This window comes from Ostrinia nubilalis, chromosome 20, assembly GCF_963855985.1.
Source record: "Ostrinia nubilalis chromosome 20, ilOstNubi1.1, whole genome shotgun sequence".
Taxonomy (NCBI): Eukaryota; Metazoa; Arthropoda; class Insecta; order Lepidoptera; family Crambidae; genus Ostrinia; species Ostrinia nubilalis.
In genome coordinates, this window is record NC_087107.1 from 3,673,641 (window position 1) to 3,694,060 (window position 20,420).

At 38.4% G+C, this 20,420-nt stretch overlaps 4 protein-coding genes across 5 annotated transcripts in view; 1 reads left to right on the top strand and 3 right to left on the bottom strand.

Annotated features, from left to right (window-relative positions):
- Nucleotides 1-2,786, top strand: part of LOC135081474 (EH domain-containing protein 3) — a 28,451-nt gene extending 25,665 nt beyond the window's left edge. Inside the window, exon 3 of one of the 2 annotated variants that reach the window (XM_063976180.1) lies at nucleotides 2,482-2,786. In XM_063976180.1, coding sequence (XP_063832250.1) covers nucleotides 2,482-2,576 — 95 coding nt within the window. In that variant the 3' untranslated portion in view covers nucleotides 2,577-2,786. Of the gene's footprint in view, nucleotides 1-2,260 lie in introns of both variants that reach the window. The other variant, XM_063976179.1, reaches the window with a different exon arrangement.
- Nucleotides 2,787-6,663: 3,877 nt separating this feature from the next.
- LOC135081719 (small glutamine-rich tetratricopeptide repeat-containing protein alpha-like) lies at nucleotides 6,664-8,201 on the bottom strand. The gene has a single exon (XM_063976507.1). The coding sequence runs from the start codon at nucleotides 8,070-8,072 to the stop codon at nucleotides 7,215-7,217; it is 858 nt and encodes a 285-aa protein (XP_063832577.1). The 5' UTR covers nucleotides 8,073-8,201; the 3' UTR covers nucleotides 6,664-7,214.
- Nucleotides 8,202-8,370: 169 nt separating this feature from the next.
- On the bottom strand, nucleotides 8,371-13,013 carry LOC135081473 (actin-related protein 10). The gene is made up of 8 exons (XM_063976178.1): nucleotides 12,839-13,013; nucleotides 12,529-12,681; nucleotides 12,192-12,300; nucleotides 11,753-11,861; nucleotides 11,403-11,546; nucleotides 10,484-10,695; nucleotides 9,261-9,388; nucleotides 8,371-8,795 (listed from the first exon to the last, which is right to left on the bottom strand). Exons 1-8 carry the CDS (start codon nucleotides 12,913-12,915, stop codon nucleotides 8,576-8,578), a joined length of 1,152 nt encoding a protein of 383 aa, XP_063832248.1. The 5' UTR covers nucleotides 12,916-13,013; the 3' UTR covers nucleotides 8,371-8,575.
- Nucleotides 13,014-14,766: 1,753 nt separating this feature from the next.
- Nucleotides 14,767-20,420, bottom strand: part of LOC135081472 (uncharacterized) — a 54,722-nt gene continuing 49,068 nt past the window's right edge. The window contains exons 3-6 of the mRNA XM_063976177.1: nucleotides 19,168-19,272; nucleotides 18,245-18,450; nucleotides 17,313-17,391; nucleotides 14,767-15,836 (exon numbers count right to left, since the gene is read on the bottom strand). Of these exons, the coding sequence (XP_063832247.1) occupies nucleotides 15,600-15,836; nucleotides 17,313-17,391; nucleotides 18,245-18,450; nucleotides 19,168-19,272 (627 nt within the window). The 3' untranslated portion in view covers nucleotides 14,767-15,599. The remainder of the gene's footprint in view (nucleotides 15,837-17,312; nucleotides 17,392-18,244; nucleotides 18,451-19,167; nucleotides 19,273-20,420) is intronic.

Here is a 20,420-nt window from a genome sequence, read left to right on the forward strand (position 1 = left end):
GATGCGTTGTCAATTGCAGCTCAAAACACTAATATGATTGCGCAGTTTCTAGTAAACCAAAGGGTTGAGGAGCCTCATAGTAGTAGAATGTCAGGTGCCGTATCCATTCATAGTTTTAACGATTCATTTACTGATGATGGAGTTAGAGCCACGACTAGCATCGATTATAAAGTAGATTCAACAACACCAGAACCCAAAAATGATGTCGATGATAACGATGAAGTAGATTCCGAATGTAGTTCTGATTCAGACGAACTTAAAGCGCCTGAATACAATCTTAATCTAGACGAAAGTAACCGCGGAAGCTTTTTTGAACCAATATTCAATTCGATCAAGTTTATTTTTCTTTTAGCACTAAATATAGTTACAATAATGATCACAACCCAAATTATGTTCGTGACATTGGCCTACATTTTTACTGGAGAAATATATTTGGAATTTACTGTCGACCAAACTCCAGAAACTTGGTTCGATAAAGCAAAAGTTTTCGCCTTTGGCTCTAACGAAGAAACCATTCGGGTACATTCAATCTTTGAGATATTTCATCGGCACAATGTTGTGAATATTTTGAAATATTTCACGCGAAGTATGAGTAATAGTACTTTGATCTATTAATTAAATAATTAACTGTTTTTAGCAACTTCCTTGTCCCTGAGTCAAGTGATTCGCATCTATTATTGTAATTGTGTCTACTTAGTGGACTTTAAAGTTTTTAAAGATGAAATCCAAATCATGACAAAGTATCTTATTAAGGTTTACAATATCGGTTTAATAAATCTATATGACCTATTGTAATCCTCTTTATAAGTACTTAATTTTGATACTTTGGTAAAGGGAACCCCTTTTTGCGTTTGTTGTTTTCTGGGTGTGTATTCTAGTCTTATGTCTTTACGGTCTTGGTTTGTTAGGTAAAAATTGAAAACGGTTATTCAAAATTAGCGTCGGTTATTATTGTTATATGCATGCGTGTTATCATTATTAGATATGGAAAATCCAAATTATTTTGTTCATTATTTATTGCGAAATTGTTTTATCCACTGATTATATTAGAATAGATTTTGTTTTAGGCAGAAAAATGCGCACTGGGACATAAAGTTATCTATTGCACTTGAGATAAGTGCTATTTTGGAATTAATTGCATCAGCTTGATGTTCTGGCGACTGTATACAGGGTGTTAGGTAATGGGTTTATAAGCCGACACTAGCCCATTATAACATGTGCAATGTGCAAATAAATGGTATGGGGAAGTCAGAAAATTGATATCATCATTTTTTTTAAACTTTCATACAAATCAGATTTTACAAATTTTATTTTGTATGCAAATTATAAAATAATAATTATGATGACATAAAATTTCTGACTTCACCATACTATTTATATGCACATGTTAACATGGGCTAGTGTCGGCTTATAAATAAATAATAAATAATATAAATAAATCATTGGACAATTTCACACAGCGCCAGCTAGCCCCAAAGTAAGCAACTTAATGCTTGTGTTATGGGTGCTAGCTTAACGGATATACTACTTGTATACTTTTTTTTTTTTTTAAATACATACATATTATACATAGTCACACCCAGACCCGTCACAGAAATTAAAATTCATCATTTCAATTTCTGCCCGGCCGGGAATCGAACCCGGGACCTCTCGGCATAGTAGTCCGTTCTGAACCACTACACCAAACGGCCGATCGTTATAAACTCATTTACCTAACACCCTGTATAACGGTGTATACTTGTGTGGCTGTAAATATTGGCAATGATAAAGTCATGTGTTCACAAGGCAACAATTGTCATTTTTTGTTTATATTGACGGAGTAAAAAGTAAAATTACGACAATCTGTCCTAATAGAAAGACAAGCGAATTAGCTACATCGTCATGTGATCCACGTCACATTATTTTGTCAGTCTGAAACCTTGATGACGTGTCCGTTTCGTATTAGACAGCGCTCAATACTCGATTCAATCTTTAGCATAAATTCGACCCGAGGCCCGAGGTTTTGACATTCAACCAAGTTTCGATCGAGGTTGAAAGTGGTTTCTGAATATGGACCCTAAATCCTCATTTTTATTAGGACACAAAACATGGTTTCAGCAAAAGTTACGATTGCAATGTGCCGATACTAAAGCGCGTTTCTTGTTGGACTTGTGACAGACTGTAATTTGCTTCAATCGCGGCCTATGTAAACACATGACTTTATTCTATCATTTAATCTATCTATCCTTATCCCTCACTCTACCCCCACTTTCTTCAACAGCGGCGAAGACAGAGATGGTGAAATCGAAACTGCCCAACTCCGTGCTCGGAAAGATCTGGAAGCTTTCCGATATCGACAAGGATGGTTTCCTCGACGATGACGAGTTTGCACTCGCGATGCACCTCATCCGAGTCAAGATCGACGGGCATGACCTCCCTTCAGAATTGCCCCCACATCTCGTGCCCCCTTCGAAACGCAACTAAATATTTGTTGTATTCCAGACGAAGACAGCGCACCAGAGCCGTCTATGAGGGCAGTCGAACAAGACACAGAAAAACAAAAGAAAGTAAGAGGACGCAATTTGTGTTGTATGTAGCATTCGTTCTTCGGTGTCGATGTCGACTGCTCTCTTAAATGTGCTTTGGATATTTACAGTGAGCTTGGTCTATGCAGACTTGGGTCTATATTTTGAATTGATCAAAATGTTTTGTGATTTCGTCAGTTAAAATGTACTGGATGCTTTGCCACACTGGTCTCTGAAGCCGCAATGTATTTCTAAATTGTAAGTACCAAAATTGTATGTTTGAAACTTTGAAATATGTTATTAATACGTCAGTGTTTCAGGAATGTTTAATATTAAATGTATTGAGTAGACAGGCAGCTAGAATTACCAAATTGATAAATTATAATGTAATGCCTACCACAGTTAACAATATCAATAATTCTTTGACGCATTTTAATTCTGTAATTATGTTTGTTCAAAGCTTTGGCTTGTTTGTTACTCCTACAAATGTATGTCAGCGTATTATAAACTGAAGCAACCCATATTATTACAATAAGCATCAACATTATTATGAATGTAATCTATGTAATTAGATAAGACTCTATATTCAAAATATCATCATAAAAGTTATGGGGTGCTTGCTGTAAGGGACGGTATACACTTTAGGGTAAAATCTTAAAGACATAAAAGTATGGTATAACTTTGCCCCACACGTGTATATCGTTCCTAACTCAGTTTAAAATGCGCGCGCTTCAAAACCTTCAAATTATCGGTAACCCATTTTGTCCATTTCGGCTGTGATTCGTCTATGCAAATATTTTCACTACAACTAACTTAACGCTCTCATAAATATTAATCTGCAATTTGTGTGGCAGAGGGCGTAAGTGGGCTTGGAAACAATACAATATTAGAAATCTAGGAAATTCTACATTTCGTCATGTCTACATGTTTTTGAATGAGGGCAACACTGTATTGCTTTGTCTAACTCAAGTTACATTATCTTGAGCACTTCTTAAACGCACTGCAAATGTTCTAAAAGTCATAATAATAATTCAATGTTATTTACTATTGGTTTATCAATGTATTCGTCTGGTGACCTAGTACTCAAGGTTTTGTTAAGAGCCATTTAATTGTATTGGAATATTATATTCTAGATTGATTGTTGTAGCTTTATAACTACTTAATTTATTTGGATTTTTAAGTTAGTATGGTGCTCTGTGGTTTTAAAAAATCAAGAATATCTTATGAATGCAAAAATGTTTATTTATTTAACAGTCAGAGCGACTGCATTTTCATATTATTTACTAAAGTTATGGTGTTTTGATTCATAATTTTCCTTTTAATTTTTAAGTTACAATGTTTCTATTGAGTTGTTCCTTTATTTAGAAATATTGCTGTGTCTAGATAATAAAAATTATTTTCATCAATTTATATTGAAATGTTGATTGTAATGTTGCATGTCTGTCAATATTACTTCAAATAATTTTATGATAATTTAATTACATACTTTCAAATTATAATAAAGATCATAATAATTTATTATTGTTTAGCGTAAAATTAAATTTTATCTTTATTTTCTATATTGCAAGTATAATGTATGCAAAATTTACACGGCCGGTCAAGTTATGTTACAGAATATTATTTTAAGTTTCAATATGCTTTATATTCATTATTATTTTGTTTTATTGGAGCTGCATTTACGACTTGATAGTTCAGTGCCTTTACTATATCGAGTAGGGGTAAATAATTTTGAGCTTTTACACTTTTGACTTTCCACGGCTTTGTTTTGGGCAAGTGTTCTATTCAATATTGACAGATGTATGTTACAACATTTGAGGGTCAACTTTGTGGCAACCCTGAGACAAAGAGGGCGTGGTCACGGGATGCCACACCCCTTACGCATCGTGCGTTATCTCAAAAATGTTTAGTTTATAATGCGAAACTAAATAAAGAACTAAAATCAATGGCAGATAGCAGCAATGGAAATACCATTAAGACTATTTCCACTATTCCATGATTGTAGTTCCTGTCACCGTAAACCTCGCGTATTTATACAGTAAGAAGAGAAACTGCGTTTTCTCTAGGTACCTACATGTTTTCAGTTAATTTGATTACTTGTATCTGCTATCGTATAGTTTCATCATTGACCAGTCTTGTTTGTCGCACTAAGTACTAATGATAATTGACTAAAAATAGCTCACTAATGACTAGAACACGAGCCTATAAACAAATCAACCTAATTAATAAACACTTAATCGAATACTAACATCTATTTCGTGGGCGAGTTTAATGTAAATACAGATTTTTATATGCGTTAGATTTTGGATTGTATTTTATGCACCTCGCTTGGTGTAGACATGTAGGTAGGCGTACATTTTTGATAAGTATTCATTTGGTAATGGTAACACCGGGCGGGGTGTATTCGTGTTTTTACATTTTGCTACTGTGTGTACATAAAGATATGTAAATGTATTGATTATAAATTATAAATAGAGTGTAATAAATAGTTAAGAAAGCAGCGTTTTTGTGTGTTTTATTGTTATTCCTGATACATATCCTACCTTTTTTCTTATTTTTAGTGAATCTGCATAGATTGATCGGTTCTCCGCTGTGTTAAGGGTTGGTACCATCAAATCGAAAAGGGATGGTAATAAATAGAATACACATAATAGATATATCACTAATATGATGAATAAACTGACTTATGCCTGTTTTCACCATCAATGCCTATTTTTTATGTGACCCCTATGGTAACACATAGTAGTAGGAATTTTGTTTTCATAGGGGTCACTTAAAAATTAGGGATTGATTAGGGTTTCTGATTTCTCGACTTATTTTTTTTCTCGAGTTTCGAGAATTCTCGAGGCCAAAGTCTCGAGTTTTCTCGGGTCTCGAGTCTTTTTAATGAAAACTGCTGAAATCGGTTGAAATTTAATAAAAACAGGTTTTTTTAATCTAATATAGGTACCTACTTTTATGCACAACAATTAATATTAGAATTTAGTACCACTTATTTTGGTAAGGAAAGAAACAATAAATAAAATCATCTTTCATAATTAATATTTACTAATAATCATAACAAAAGTCATAAAGTCGCGTGTACGTTAAAGATAAATAACAATAAAAATCTGGAGCAACAATTGAATCACTTGTTTTCTAAAGAACACAAGTACAAATAGCAAAATTATGATAGGTAGTTTTTTTTTGACAAAAAAACTTTTTAATAAATAAATTTCTTACAGATAATGACTTGAATAAACTTTACGAGGAGGCACGAGTACCTAACCTAACGTCTGTTAGGTAAGGTAACTGCCTAGTCAACAAATTTTTCAGTCTTTAAATCAGTCAGAGTTAAACATACATAATAAATATATCATACTCGTTGGTGAACATATACCTTAGTTTCGATTGAGATCATTACTTTCAAATCAAACCAGTTAAAAAAGGAAAGACTAGGCCAGTGTAAAAGCAACTTAGACCTATTAAATAATTAAAAACATACTTGTGTCTAAGAAAATAGGCTTTCAAGAATATTAAAGCTTCAAAATCGAAACTCGAGAATTCTCGAGCTCCGGTAATTTTTTTCTCGTCTCGAATGAAGCCAAATTTCTCGAGTTCGAGAAAGCTCGAGCAGAAACCCTAGGATTGATGGAGAAAACGGGCATGAGAATTCTATTTATGACTGTTTTTACCCGACTGCGCCAGAAGGGGAATTATTGTGCAAGTTTTAATTAAATAAAAAAGGATCTTGTTTTCATTAAACTGAAAATCGAGCCCACCTATGTGTCTCAAAACAGCCAATGGCCGAATTTGCTACAAATATTTTGAACTTTATTCAATTAAGATTACAGTTCAAACTAAATGCGCAGAATATAAAGTAGACAAGGGATATAAAAATAACGCGCACTTTAAAGTAGATGTGACCTTGATCTACCTATGTTGTTTATTTTTATTCGAATTGCATTATTTTTTGTCTAAATTTAAATCAAGCTAGACTAGGTTCAGGTTTTAGATAGTAGACAATCTATGGTTGCAGATTCAATAAACCATTTTTTAGGATTTTCTTAGAAAAGAAGAAGGATTAATTTACATTTACTGTAGAAAGTAAGGATAAGAAAAACTATAAATCAAAGTATTACACTTCAAAAACGAGACTAATTAGGGAAGTATAATAAAAGTATTTCTTGAATCGAAGGTAATTTATTGATAAAACACCAATATTTCACATAGATATTGAGATGAACTGAAGCGTTCCCTCATTTAATTTGGTACATGATTTGAGTCGTAAATGTTTATTTCCTGAACACAATCAGTCCATGACTTCACAATATTAAGTAAGTATACTTATTTTTTCAATATACTCTAACAGCATAGCATCTATGAATATTAATTACTATTTAAGGAATTAAATATAGTGAATTTCAAGTAAATAATATAAATGCATGACCCAATTTACAGGTATATAAATGATAATTGTATTTCGTGCAGTTATCTACATCTGATAGTTTTAGACATCAATATCCCATAAATAAACAAATAAATATAGTGAAACTTCACTATTCAATAAAATACAATATTATGCATACAATTTGTCTATAAATTTAATCAAAACAGTAACTAGTTTCTTGAAAATAATTTATTACAGCTCCAAATAGTATTAGAAGGCAGACAGGTCATCCGAAACCGTATTACCCATATCTATTGATGGCTTAAGAGACTAGGTTAAAAGATTCACTGCGGGTTGCCGCCGGGCCCCGGCGGACGCACCTGCCTCCTCAACTGCTCTACTAAATCGGGGTTTGAGGCCTGCATGTGTTGAGCGAGGGCCTGGCCGGCTTCTAACAGTGCATTCATCCCTGTGGGCGCTCCAGGCGCTCCATTGCCAGTCGTGTTAGTCATCAAACCAGAAATAAGGTTCTGCATATTAGGATCCGCCAGCATTTCTGTGGCCATATTTAGGAGTGCCGGGTTCTGCAGCAAGCCTCCGAGGTCCATCGGCCCGCGCTCGCCGCGCTGCGTCAGCCTCTCATCGGCTAATCGCAAGTTCTGTTTGTAAGATTCGTTTTCGGGCTCTAGCTGCGAAGCACGCGCGAACGCTTGCCTCGCCTCGCGATGTCTGTCGAGCGCGGTCAAAGCTAAGCCTAGACGACCGTGGGCTTTGCCGTAATCTGGCTGTAGAGCTAACGCGGCCATGCAGTCCGCAACAGCTGCTTCGTTCTCTCCGAGTTTGAAATGCGAAGCAGCGCGGTTGCAAAAGTATACTGCGTTGCGCGGGTCAATCTCTATTGCGAGTGTGTACTTTTCCAGCGCTTCCCGATGACGTTCCGCTTTCATCAGTTCGTTGCCTTCGTTCTTCAATCGCTCTGCTTCGGCCCGGTTGGGCGCGGGCTGGCCGCTGCGCTGCTGCCTTATCAGCTGCAACAGGTCCACGCCGCGAGCAGCGTCTTCAGGACTCAGCTCAAATGCGGTTTCAATGCATTGCACGCCAACCTCTACGCTCTCCCGAGAATCAACGCTCAATATGTCGCCTTCCAGCTGCTGTTTTAAAAAGTTTACAATACTCGCTGCCACAATTTTGATCTCCGACATTTTGTGATGTTACAAACACTAAAACGAATAAGAAAATCGGCTTATCTTTTGTTAATTTACTATTATTTTTAGATTTCAGTGCAACAAAATGTCATGACAATTTGACAACTGACGAGGCCTAACAAGTGACAGTTACTTTTTTAATTTCTTCATAGATCAATACAAGGCAAAGGAATAGAGATTCCGTCAGTTGGCAACTAATTTTCGATCATAGGCACCAAATTATTTTTCTAAACAAGCGCGTTTGTAAAATGAAGTCGAAGAGTAAAGTACGAGGACTACGAGTAATAAAAAGGGATTGTTTGTTATTAGTAACTTTAATGTATAAATAATTTATCTTACAATCTAAATAATTTCATTTTAAATACAAAATGTAAGTGCAAGCTTTCAATCGACAACGTGCTATAAGCTTGTCCTATCGCTAAGAATGTTTCCGCATAGGTTTTTCTCATGCTAAGAGCACCTTTGCGTAAAGCAGCCATTTAAATCCCGCGGTGCGAATGTCACTGGTCCAGTTGCTCTCTTTGTGGGTGATCGGCCGGTGTGTTGTCCAGTAGACAGGCCCAGTCCCGAAGCCTGCGTTCGCGCACAAACACGTCTCTGGCCAAGGCTCGGGCGCCGCCCGCGTCGGCAGCGCCGCCTAGCGCGCCGCCCGCCCAAGCCGTGCTGTTCTCGTGGGAGGGGGATTTGTGGAACTTGAAAGTGCGGACGCAGAGGCGCTCACTGGAATAGAAGAATATTTTTAATAAAGGTTAATCACAAATACATCGATTAGGACGGGCGTAATTTTTTTATTCAAAAAAGCTGGCAACTAACTTTTAATATACACTTATTTTTATTTCCATGACTTGGCTACCTAATGAAAATGAAAGCTAATTCAAGCCTGTTTTCTCCCAAACAAGTAAGAACAAAGCATTTACAACAATATAGCTTTATCAGTCTGTACGTCACATCAGTAGGCCTAGGATGCGCGCCGCGATAAGCGTTTATCACACCATTTTATCGCTTTTACGCGATATACATTAGTCGTCTAAAATCATCGATAAGATTTTATCACGGAGCGCATCTTAGCCCGGCTGGAAGTAGATTCCACTTACAAGACAAGAGAATCAATCATCACTCCAAACAAGGTTGCTTGGCTAATAAAAGTATTTACCATATTTATTAGAGAGACTTCAATAGTTTTACCTGTAAGGCGGCTGGGTGACTAGATACCGTAGTTCATGGGCCAGCCGCGGCTTCAGGCCGGGCAGGGTGGCGGTCCCGCCCGTCACTAGAATGTTCTCGGCGAGCGCTCGCCGGGCGTCGATGGGGCACTGAACAACAGAAAAATATAATTTAAGTTCAACTTTTTATTTTTATTTTATTTTTAAGGTTTACTTTGAATTTTCATAGATCCAAGAGGTAAAAATTGTCGGTTGGGCGCATTATTTAATTCGGGATGGTGACATAGGAAACTTCAGACAACGTTTTGTGGAGTAACCCCTCTGCTTACGGAAATAATTATTTCCACGGAATCAACGAAAATTCAAAAGAAGAAGATCAAGTATGAGCAACGCATGGTTGGGGGAAGGAGAAAGTAACCGAGATGGTGTTCACACTATTACGACTTGGTCAATTTCCCGCATTATCCGAAATCAACCTCCTAGATTTTTATGGAGTTTTACGGTTCTGGGTACAAGCCCTTTGGGCCAAGAGGCGGAATGGTTGCCATATAAAAAAATATTTTGGTCGAATGGTTGCCACATGAAAAAAGTTTCAAAACATTTTAGCAGCAACTCCATTTGTTGAACAATGACCTGCATGATGCACTGCAGCACGATGTCGGGCAGCGAGGCTCGCTCGTTGTCCCGCGCGAACAGAGGCTCGGCGGCCAGCTCCCGCGCGCGGCCGGAGACGGCGAGCGCCGGCCTGCCCGCGAGCGGGTACTGCACGCTCTTAGCGCGGCATACGGCCCGGGGCAGGCGCGCGACTGGAGGACTATGCCCTTCAAGGACCAGCGAAGCGAGACAGTAGAGATCAATTGTTACCGCGGTCTCATGAGACGGGCTAGATCCGATTTTTCTAGTAGTTTTCTAGATTCGCATTTTTTGGACGTAGTGCGAAAACGCGCTCTAATAAGATACAAAATGAACCCGATGGCGCCTTGTAAGCTGCAGATGGCAATATAAGAAACTTCTAGTAACCTTTTTTTTACGAAAATTCACAAAAGAACAAAAGAATTTTTTTTTTTACGAATAAACAAAAGAACTAAAACACCCATGTCCTATTGTAAAACTATATACACTAGAAATTGACAGAAATCAACCTCCTTTTTGCAACTTTTTTTTATATGGCAACACAACCAAATGTTGCCACATACAAAAAGTTTCAAAACATTTTAGCGGCAACATCATCTGTTGAACAATGACCTGCATGATGCACTGCAGCACGATGTCGGGCAGCGAGGCTCGCTCGTTGTCCCGCGCGAACAGAGGCTCGGCGGCCAGCTCCCGCGCGCGGCCGGAGACGGCGAGCGCCGGTCGTCCCGCGAGCGGGTACTGCACGCTCTTAGCGGGCACAGGCGTGGGACCGTCAGCCCACTGTTGGGCGCGCTCGCGGCTGCCCACGAAGCAGGTTTTGACTGGAAAGAAAAAATAAATAAAAAAATGTATTAAATAAAAAATGTATTTATTGCCTTCGAACCATTATACACAGATACAGGTAGTTAAAGCCCGGTCCGTGAGCACGTAGAATTTTGTCCAATGACCCCTAGCTACCCATCCTTATCGCTCGCGCGTAATTATATTGCTGTCGCGACTGTGCGACGGGCGCCCGCAGTGAGTGTGCGAGCGCGATAGCAACATAATTACGCGCGAGCGATAAGGATGGGTAGATTGGGGTCATTGGTCAAAATTCTACGTGCTCACGGACCAGACTACAGACTTACAACTATATGAAGTACACCGAAGGCAATTTGGACCTGGCTCATTGTAAAATAAATGAAGCTTGGTTTACAATATTGAACGCTGTATGGTCAGTGCTGAGCCAACAATGGATTTTCTGTTGTCCAGTTACTCGGGAGTTAAGGGATTTGAAATCGGTGGGCATCGGCTGAACATTAGTGTCTGGACACGCGTGTCCCTATTTATACTGAGGCCTGTCATATCTATGTTTAAAGTGTGATTTTTTGTGTCCAATAAAGTTTTTCTATTTCAATTAATATTATTTAACCCTTGACAATAGTATAAATATTGAAATTCAACCAATCAGAGGCTTCAATATGTACCATAGCCTCAAGATATACTTGAGTATAACAAATCAAATTGAAATCACAGAATCAGAGAGTACCTTTGATATCTTCAATGATGTGATCAGGCAGATGCAGTTCTGTGTTGTTGTCTTCATCCAGCAACCTGGACAGCTCATCGTGGATGGCTCGTGCTGCTAACGGTTGCGACTGTAACGCCCGAAGCACTACTGACGCGTGGACCACTAGTGACAAAAATTGGTTGGTAAAAAAACTTGTGAAACTCGAAATCTAGCCACTTCAAAATTTTTAAACAATAAAATGTTTATGAGCTTGAATAATTTTTTTTTATCAGCTTTGTTATCAAGAAAAAGTAAGTCTATTGGTAAATAGTGTCATCGACCTAATTGGTAAATATTACTTGGCTATTGCATGAAAAAAAAAAAATTACCAGCACAAACTTCTGCCTCCTGAGCACCGATGGATACTATGAGAGCCACAGGAGTTCCCAATGTGAGGGCACAAAGTCGAGGGCTGTCTGCCCAGACAACTCCAGATACCTGTAATAGATTGTTATTCAGTTAAATTAGTCATAGAAATTGAGAAAAAAAGTAATGTAGAATTTTAACTCTGGGTTTTGCACCATCTTACTTTAACTTTAGTAAACATCAAATCTGTCAAAATCTATAAAAAACAATGGTTATAGTTATAGTTACGGTTAAAGTAGGTGATGTAACTCAGCTTAAGTTACTGATATTTGTTACCAGGTTTGCAGTTCTATTATAGCGCTAAAATGTATTTTTAATGTTTCTTTTTTTACTGGACACTGAACAAAATTATTTAAATAGGTCATACCATTAAAATCCAAATGAAGAAATGAAGGTCTTTACCTCATAATGTGTAAACAGAACTTTGGCCAGGGTTTCCCTGAAGAGAGTTGGTGTGAGGAGTGATTCCACTACTACAACTTTGCGCTCCTTTGGGTTCACCAATACATGCCTGAAATTATTAATTTAATTTAACTAAGTAACATTCAGAAAAGTATAAATGCTTGTTTATAAATATAAATTCTTCGACTAAAGTTTATATTTGTGCTACAATTTAAATAAACTCGAAAACAAGCATTTAAAGGAAGTAAATTAATGTCTTACAGTGTGAAGCTTCACTGCTCATCCATTGTACAACAATAATTTAAGCCAGTTAGTTATCCACAAATCATTTACTTACCTAAAGTATAACAAATGTAACATATGCACGAGATTGTCGTACAGTTCTTCTGGGGTGCGGTAATCATGTACGCGTTTATACCGGCGCTCTGCAGGGCACCAAAACTCAGATCTGATGATGCACCGAGGCGCGGCTTCGCCAGTGAAACCAAACCTTAAAAATTACGTAAAACTAGCTTTATTATGATGAATATTGGCTAAAATCAAAAGGTTAATGATTGTCATGTTATTTACTTAAATGTAAAGGTTTAACAATTGGTAAATAATAGCTTAAAATAACAATAAACGAAATGAAAACAAGACTTTCTTACTTAGTGTAATCTGTGCCCAGATCTAATACAACAGCTTGCTTTTCCTGGATCAAAGCGATGCCTTCATAAAGTGCCATCTTAGATTTAATTGTAATTCAAATTAATACCTAAAATAATACAATTAAAACATTTCTAAAAACTAGAAGATTTCGCAAGCTAAACGTATGGAAATGATGTCACTTGTCACTTTGTGACACTTCTTGACAGTGACACATGTTTTTTGTTATTTGACGTACCTACCAATGAAAACTAAGCCTAAAAACTCAGCATAGCGCTGATTGGATAATACTCCGCGATTTGAGGTGACAGCCAAACGACTTTACGGTCCGAATCTAAGTAGATAAGTTTATAAAATATTATACTTAAAAATAAAAATAATAAAGAACGAGTTTATTAAAAGCATTACAGTAAGATCATTAAGTTAGTTTATTTATTTCAAATTATTAAGATGAGTTGGTGACTAGTATTTTACAAAACTTCTCTCTGCATTTCTAACTCCTTTGATATAAACTTTTCGCAACTAAATTGCACTAAAATGTTATTTTTGACATGAAAACAACCTAAAATTAATTTAATCAACAAAAATAGTGTAATTACTATATTTAGGCCAAGTAAACTTTAAAAAGATTTCTAGCTAGTTGTTTTTATTTTAGAAACCTTTTGTTTATTGTTTTATTTTGTTTTTGTATTTATGGGCTCTATACATTCTACAAAAATACAAAGGTTTCATCGGTAAGTAGGTACTCATGGTACTCTTGTAAATACTTACTTACAACCGCGGCGCAGCGCTGTTTTACTTTTCATTATCCTAAAACGATAACGATTTATTCGTGCTAGGGGTACTGATTTTGTACCGTTGATCTCTTTGCCACTAGCTATGGAACACTATGGAAGTTTAACTGCTAGTCTGCAGAGCAATATACAAAATGGCATTATTTGCCATACTGCCTTAAAGTCGTATAGATTTTTGTCATTTGAGGACAATAATCATCATCTTAATGGCTATCGTTTTAGCGCTCACCAGTTAGCGCCACTGTAGAGTAAGGTCCTGTCACTTGCTAGTAGCGAAGACAGTGGCGCTAACTGGTTAGCGCTAAAGTGGTAGGAGGACTATCGCAATTGCACTCATCAAGATGGCGCCACTGTAGAGTAAGGTCCTGTCAATCGCCAGGGGTGCCAACTGTTAAGTAAAAAAACGATAGCCCTCATTGCATGAAAGACTGAGCGTGCTTTGCTTGAGCTACCTACGCTTGCTTGAGCTACCTAAAACGCTTTGCTTTTGTTTCAGTCACTTCAGGTATGGTGTCCATCTAATAGAGTGTGAGGTGGACGCGCGCGCTGCTCGCCCCATGCAGATAGCTGTGCACGCGCCACTCTCGTACCAAGTGTACCCGCCACTCTCGTTCCAAGTGTACCCGCCACTGTCGTACAAAGTGTACCCTGCGATCTCTCAAGCTCAACCCTCGCCTACAGCTGACAAATGCCAGAGGTTCCCAAGAGTTACATCAGAGCCTTCTAGAAGACGCTTCTTCGTGGGTTTAGTTGCGAAGTTCTTGGATTCTTTTTTCAACAACTTAACGTAGCAAAGGCAGGAAATAATGTGTCGTTTTCTAAAGTTTGTAAAGTGAGTGCTGCGTGAATGTGTTTATGTAGCGATATTTTCATTTATTGTATGTCTCTTGCCAGATAAAGTAGAATGGAATAAAGCTGTGACGTCTTGTTGGTGATTGAAATCTAGATATTGTGGTTTTATTTTAGAGATACTAGGAAGAACAATCGTAGTAATTTTTATGATTATCAGCTTAGGATTCGCATTCTTGCATTAAGTACATGCATGGATTATTGTTGAATTTGGGGAAAGGATGGGAAAATTGGGCGTAAGACCTTGATAAAGGTATCATATCCACTTTTAAATTTACACTCAAAAATAATTTAACTAATCGTTTTATTTTATACAAAATTCCGCTATAATACATATTTACAAACGTAAAAACGAATCGAAAATTGTCACATTATAAAAAAAGCTTGAGCAGGAATGACGATGGCGCCGGGCGGCCTTCTGGCCACGCCACGCCGCCGTCGGTGCGCCGGCCCTGGCCTCACCTAGCCACGGCTTATGCCACGAGACCCAGGCCTCGGCTTAGGCCACATGACCCAGGCCTCAACCCAGCCCACGCGACCCAGGCCTAAAGAAGGCCGGGCTAAGCTACCCATAACAAGCATCCCTCACACAAAACCGTGCGGGACATACTTTTTATGATCAAGCCAAAAATATGACTAGCAAACTCAAGTGGTTTGACCTCGCTAGTTATTTCCAAGCCTACGGGCCGGCCAGCGTAGCACTCATTGCCTACAGATAAGAAGACGAGACCTATAATATTAACTCTTAAATTAATCAGACCACCAGTGTTCTTAGAACCATGCAGAGACGTCAACGGAACAGCTTGTAGGATTTTTGTAACGTTCGCCTGCACGGTTTTAAAAGCACTTTTAAATTATACACGTTGCTCTCCGCTGCGTTAAGCAAGAGACTGCGTACTGGTTATTTTTTGCAAAATTAAAAAAACATTTCTTGGGCTTTCTTTGAATAGTAAACGACTAGCACACGTCTCCGCTTAACACAGATGAGACCCTTATTTTAATACTCAACATCACACATTAAACCAATAAAGATTACATTACAGAAGCGTCACTCGCCTCGTCTTTTTACCCGTGGACTTTCTACTCTACTTAACTAATTATTGTTCTACCCGCAAACGCGTTAAATGATGGAGGTGATCAATCTCGCTTTGAAGTTGACTATCCTTTCGGAGGTCTGTGCGATGCGGAGGATGAGGTCCTGGATGAGGTTGGCGATGCCTCGGTTGGCGATGATGAAGAGCCTGGTGATGGGGCCGGGCACACCCTCGGTTAGGTTGTCGCCTTTGGCTGCACCGGCGTCGTCACCCTCTGCCGCGGCGGTGTCACCCGACGCGCCTGAAGATGAGCCGGCTACGAGCTGGAATGAGAATGGTTGATGTAGAATTGATGGCTGTTTTTCTTTGGATGGTTGCTTTTGGATTTTGAAGTGGCGGTGAAGAATGTAACTGTTGTGACTCAGTGTTGCAATTCAACACTCAGACCTGGATTCTAGCAGCTTAAATTTAGAATTTTAAATAGTAATTTATTTTTAGAGAAATGCTTTAAGAGGTTTTAAGTAAGTACTGCGTCATTTGTAAATTAGACTCTACATTGTAGCACAGATTAGCTAAAGATTAATAAGTTAATTGTATAGTCTGCAAGTTCATAAAATCTGCTAGGTCGCTAATGACGAATATAATTTGAAACAACTGTTCTATTTCTGAAGGTAATCAACTATCTAACGAACAACTAATTTACTACTTTTGTTAACATAAAACATTTACGACAATAATTTACATTACTTAAGTTATTACAAACAAACAAACCTTAGACTAATGTTATTGGAGCAGTTAGATAGTGCAATATCTAGAAGGGTGCATAGGTACGATTAAATCAGTTATAGAAGCGAGAGAATTGTTAGCGTATTAGTTGAATATTCATTCTGCATTCGTTCTCCTTTGATCATCCAGTTGTTCTCGAAGACGATAGTTCCTACATAGGTCTAGTCCACTTTGATCATCTAGATTAGATCACCCAGGTGATCATAGGCGACACTTTGGTGTCTTTTGATCACCCATAGATGAGATCACCTAGAGATCACCCATAGGTGATATCACCTAGAGATCACCCATAGGTGATATCACCTAGAGATCACCCATAGGTGATATCACCTAGAGATCACCCATAGGTGATATCACCTAGAGATCACCCATAGGTGATATCACCTAGAGATCACCTTATCCATTGGTGATCAAAGGACACCAAAATGTCGCCTATGATCACCCGGGTGATCTAATCCAGGTGATCAAGTGCAATATACCACTTCATACGGCAGCTAACTACAACAATCTACGACGTCCACCTCTCTACTGTACTTATGTGTGTACTTGGGGATCGTTAGGGTCCAATGAAGCTGTGTGTGAAGCAGTGAGCCCGACGTTCAAAGAGTCGGTTCCTGCGAAGAGCCTGAACGCGGTTCCAGCTGCCCTGGCCATCGCTTCTGCTGGACGCTGAAAATCAAACCTTCTCACTCGCACCTATTTATGGCACATTCTTCCCTCTCACTCTTTCATCAGGTTGATGTCTTCTTTTTTGTTGTTTTGGTGAGGTATGTAATAGATTTGGTTGTAACTTTATTAAATGGTTTATTAAAAGAAATGGTTAGAAAGGGAGAAAAGTTCAGTAATAGATAAAATAGAATGATATATAAATTGAAAATTATAATATAATGATAATAATTATTAATAAATACATATAGCAGATAGTTTTAGGACTTGTTTAAGTCAAGGGCGAAGAGAATATTAGGTGTATAGAAATATGATTGGACTATGTTTATTGGTTGAAAAGATCTTACCCTGACGATGTCGAATAAGAAGTTACCAGACCCGCCTCCTGACCCGCCCGCTCCAGCTTGACCGCCGAAGCTCAGAAATCTGAAAAATTAACCAGAAAACTTCAAAATTTGAGGAAAATCCAATAAAAACAAACAGAAGGACACTGATTTGATCATGAACGATGATAATGATGTCAATGAAAAAGATACAGACAGAATAGTAGTGAAACAGGGTCTGAAACACATGCACGTTTTATTAGAACATGCTTCGATGGAGGGAAACAGAAAGTGATGTTAAAATTAGTTGGTAATTATTAAACACTTTAGTAAAATACAGTTCTTTTTGTATCCGATAAATCCTGTAAACAATCGACACTAAAAATTTAGTTTGAGAATTGAGAGAGAAAAATCTACCTTTTGAATATTACTCGTACCTACTAGCTTCCCAAAACTGTCAAGATTTGCTTGAATTTTGTAAAACCTATGTTTAGGAGACGTTTTCAAGCATAAGGCAACGGTAGCGTAGCAAGCAAACATTTAAACCGCCAGTCTCGTAATACTAAGTAATTTATGCTCACACGCAATTGTTACATGATCGCGCCGAGCGAAACATTTCTAAGTACGGCACGGCGATGAAATCGAAACGTGCGAATTGAAAAGTCTAGCAAAAACCTACAATGGCGCAGGCTTTAGAACACATCTGTGAGACAATGTATATCTTGCAAAACATAGAGACCAGCTACTTATTACATAAAAACTGGAATGCGCAGATAACGTTACAAATTGCTTTGTTGTAACCATTCCTTCGCGGTTTCACTTTAAAGGACTGGTTATTCTATTTCTTAATTATATTCAATTAAGATTACTGGTCAGATATCTAAAGACTCAGCAGCAGGCCCTACTACAGAATATCTAAAGGCCTAAATTCTTCAGACGTAGGACCAACTCTTCACCTTTTGTTTCTATTTTCTTCGCTGTTGTCAGCATCATCGAGAGTGATCTCATCGATGCTGGCGGAGTTGGTTTGTGCTGCCGTCTGCTGGTCATCACTGGCGGCGACCTGCTGATCCTGACCCTGGTTTTCCCCGAAAGCTACCCTCACTTCAGCCTGCTGCGATTCCGCGCCGGACAGCAACTGATTCTCATCAGCGGCCACGTTCTGTAAAACGAATTTAGTATTGTGGATGCTGTTATGGTGGAATGGGTGTTTAGTGATGTAAGTGACGATGACGATGAGGATAGAGGCTGCGGTCTGCGCGCGCCCGCTCTGCCGTCCTTAGGCAGGCTGTGTTAGTGCGCCAAAAAGACCTTCATACCGGCAAAGAGACTAGGTCGCGTTTTCTTCTTTTTTTCTCGTCGTCAGTCGACGCCTCCGTGGTGGTCGTGGAACTCGTGGTCACTGGCTCTGCGTCATCATCATCGTCATCGTCATCCAGTTCGATGGTGCCTCCGCCTCCCATATTGTCGCCCCCTCCGTTGCGGTTGCCCCCCAGGAATGCTCTAAGCACAACTGGTCCGAAAGTCTGGAGAACCTGGCTTGTTATCTGCTGGACTTTCTGTTCGATAATCTAGAACATAGACCGACCTTAGAACGCCGTTTGTGCCTGTTCTGAAACTTTAATTAGTACATTGCCTGTGGAAGAATTTGTGGTTAACATTTTTTGAACCAATCGAGGTGTGATTCGGAGTGCTATCACAAAAACAATCCGTGACTTCTGTTTGAGGAGAAGTTGTATCAATTTCGTAGCAATTTTTGGTTTCCTTTGAGTATTATCTTATTACACATAAATGACTTCAGATCTCATGCATCAGTAGTTCAGTGAGTTTTACCGTTTGAATGTAGCTTTTTAGGTAGGGAACTCAGGGACTGCATTACCTGTGTCAACGTAGGGAATAACTGCCGGAGGATGCCGATGGTTCGCTTGTTTCGCTCGCTCAGCTCAGAGCCGGGAGCGCCGAGGTTCAGCGTGGCCAGCGTCTCCTGGAATTAAGTAATAAATACAAATTAAGTAACTACTTATCATTTAGAACTTTAAGAATTGAAGCACGATGTTATGAGGCTCTAAAAGAGCCTGATATCACTTGTAACAGTTTAACGTGACCCTTCAGCCCAAGATTGCCAGTTTAAGATAATAGTAGACTGCAAAGGCGTCCACTGCTGCTACCCTCTAAATGTTAGGCATAGCATCAATATAATCCTTGGCAATTTTCAGTCTAGATGATAATAGCAATCCATCATTGTAATTAAATTAGGTTCTGAGATGCCAGTCAGTCAGCAACAACGCAAGATACATTAAAGGTATGTTTTGTTGATTTTAAAAGCCTATTAAGTAAGCAACTTGACACAATATTCGATTTGCATTTATGCTAATGAGAATTGCCAAAATTTGTGACAAAATGTTGTTTTGTCCATTCTTTGAAATTTTCTGATGGTTCTGTGTTGAAATGCACCATTGGATTTCGTTTCTTTTGTGTTTAGTGATTTCAAACAATGACCATCACACATTATGTCATCGTCATTGCGAGATATGCAAATTGATCATGTCGCTAAATGAAAATTGATTTGTTTTGTTTTACGTTCTTCCAAAACAAGTCAATAATGGTCCTATCTTAATCTTTGTACGAGTAGGTATATGACTATATCATACACAATAAAGACTTTATTACTTACTTACTTACTTATAACCTTTAGCAGGTCAAGTATTGATGATGACTGTGAAACAAATAACATTTACAGATTTAATGGAGCCTTAAAATTTGACTCTACCACTGTGAAATCAAAAGCAAGAAGAGAAACACCTCTCAGTGTATCAAAAATTAAGTTATACGTTATACCTAGTCTCAACATTTGGTTGGACGTCCACTGTTGGACAAAAGGCTCCCGCAAGTACCTACGTAGGTTTTTGGCCCCTAAAACTACACGAGCCTTAGTGCAAACCATACCTACCAGCTGAATCTACTAAAAAATGTTGTTGTTAATTAATTTACAGCCAGACAACGTGATTTTCGTAATTATTTCACTAATGAACTGCCTGTTGGGATACACGCGATACGCAGTGTCAAGAATACCGTGACCTATGGCCAGAATGAGAATATTTTCGTGTAAGAATCTGTACGGACATAACGGTG

What these genes read in the sequence shown, in the direction of transcription:
- LOC135081719 (XM_063976507.1), bottom strand. Translation starts at nt 8,072, where the DNA reads ATGTCGGAGATCAAAATTGTGGCAGCGAGTATTGTAAACTTTTTAAAA.
- LOC135081473 (XM_063976178.1), bottom strand. Translation starts at nt 12,915, where the DNA reads ATGGCACTTTATGAAGGCATCGCTTTGATCCAGGAAAAGCAAGCTGTT. An exon ending in CTGGGCACAGATTACACTAA is followed by an intron (nt 12,682 to 12,838) that starts GTAAGAAAGTCT and finishes GTAATTTTTAAG; the next exon opens with GTTTGGTTTCACTGGCGAAG. An exon ending in CATCATTGAAGATATCAAAG is followed by an intron (nt 10,696 to 11,402) that starts GTACTCTCTGAT and finishes TTTTCTTTCCAG; the next exon opens with TCAAAACCTGCTTCGTGGGC.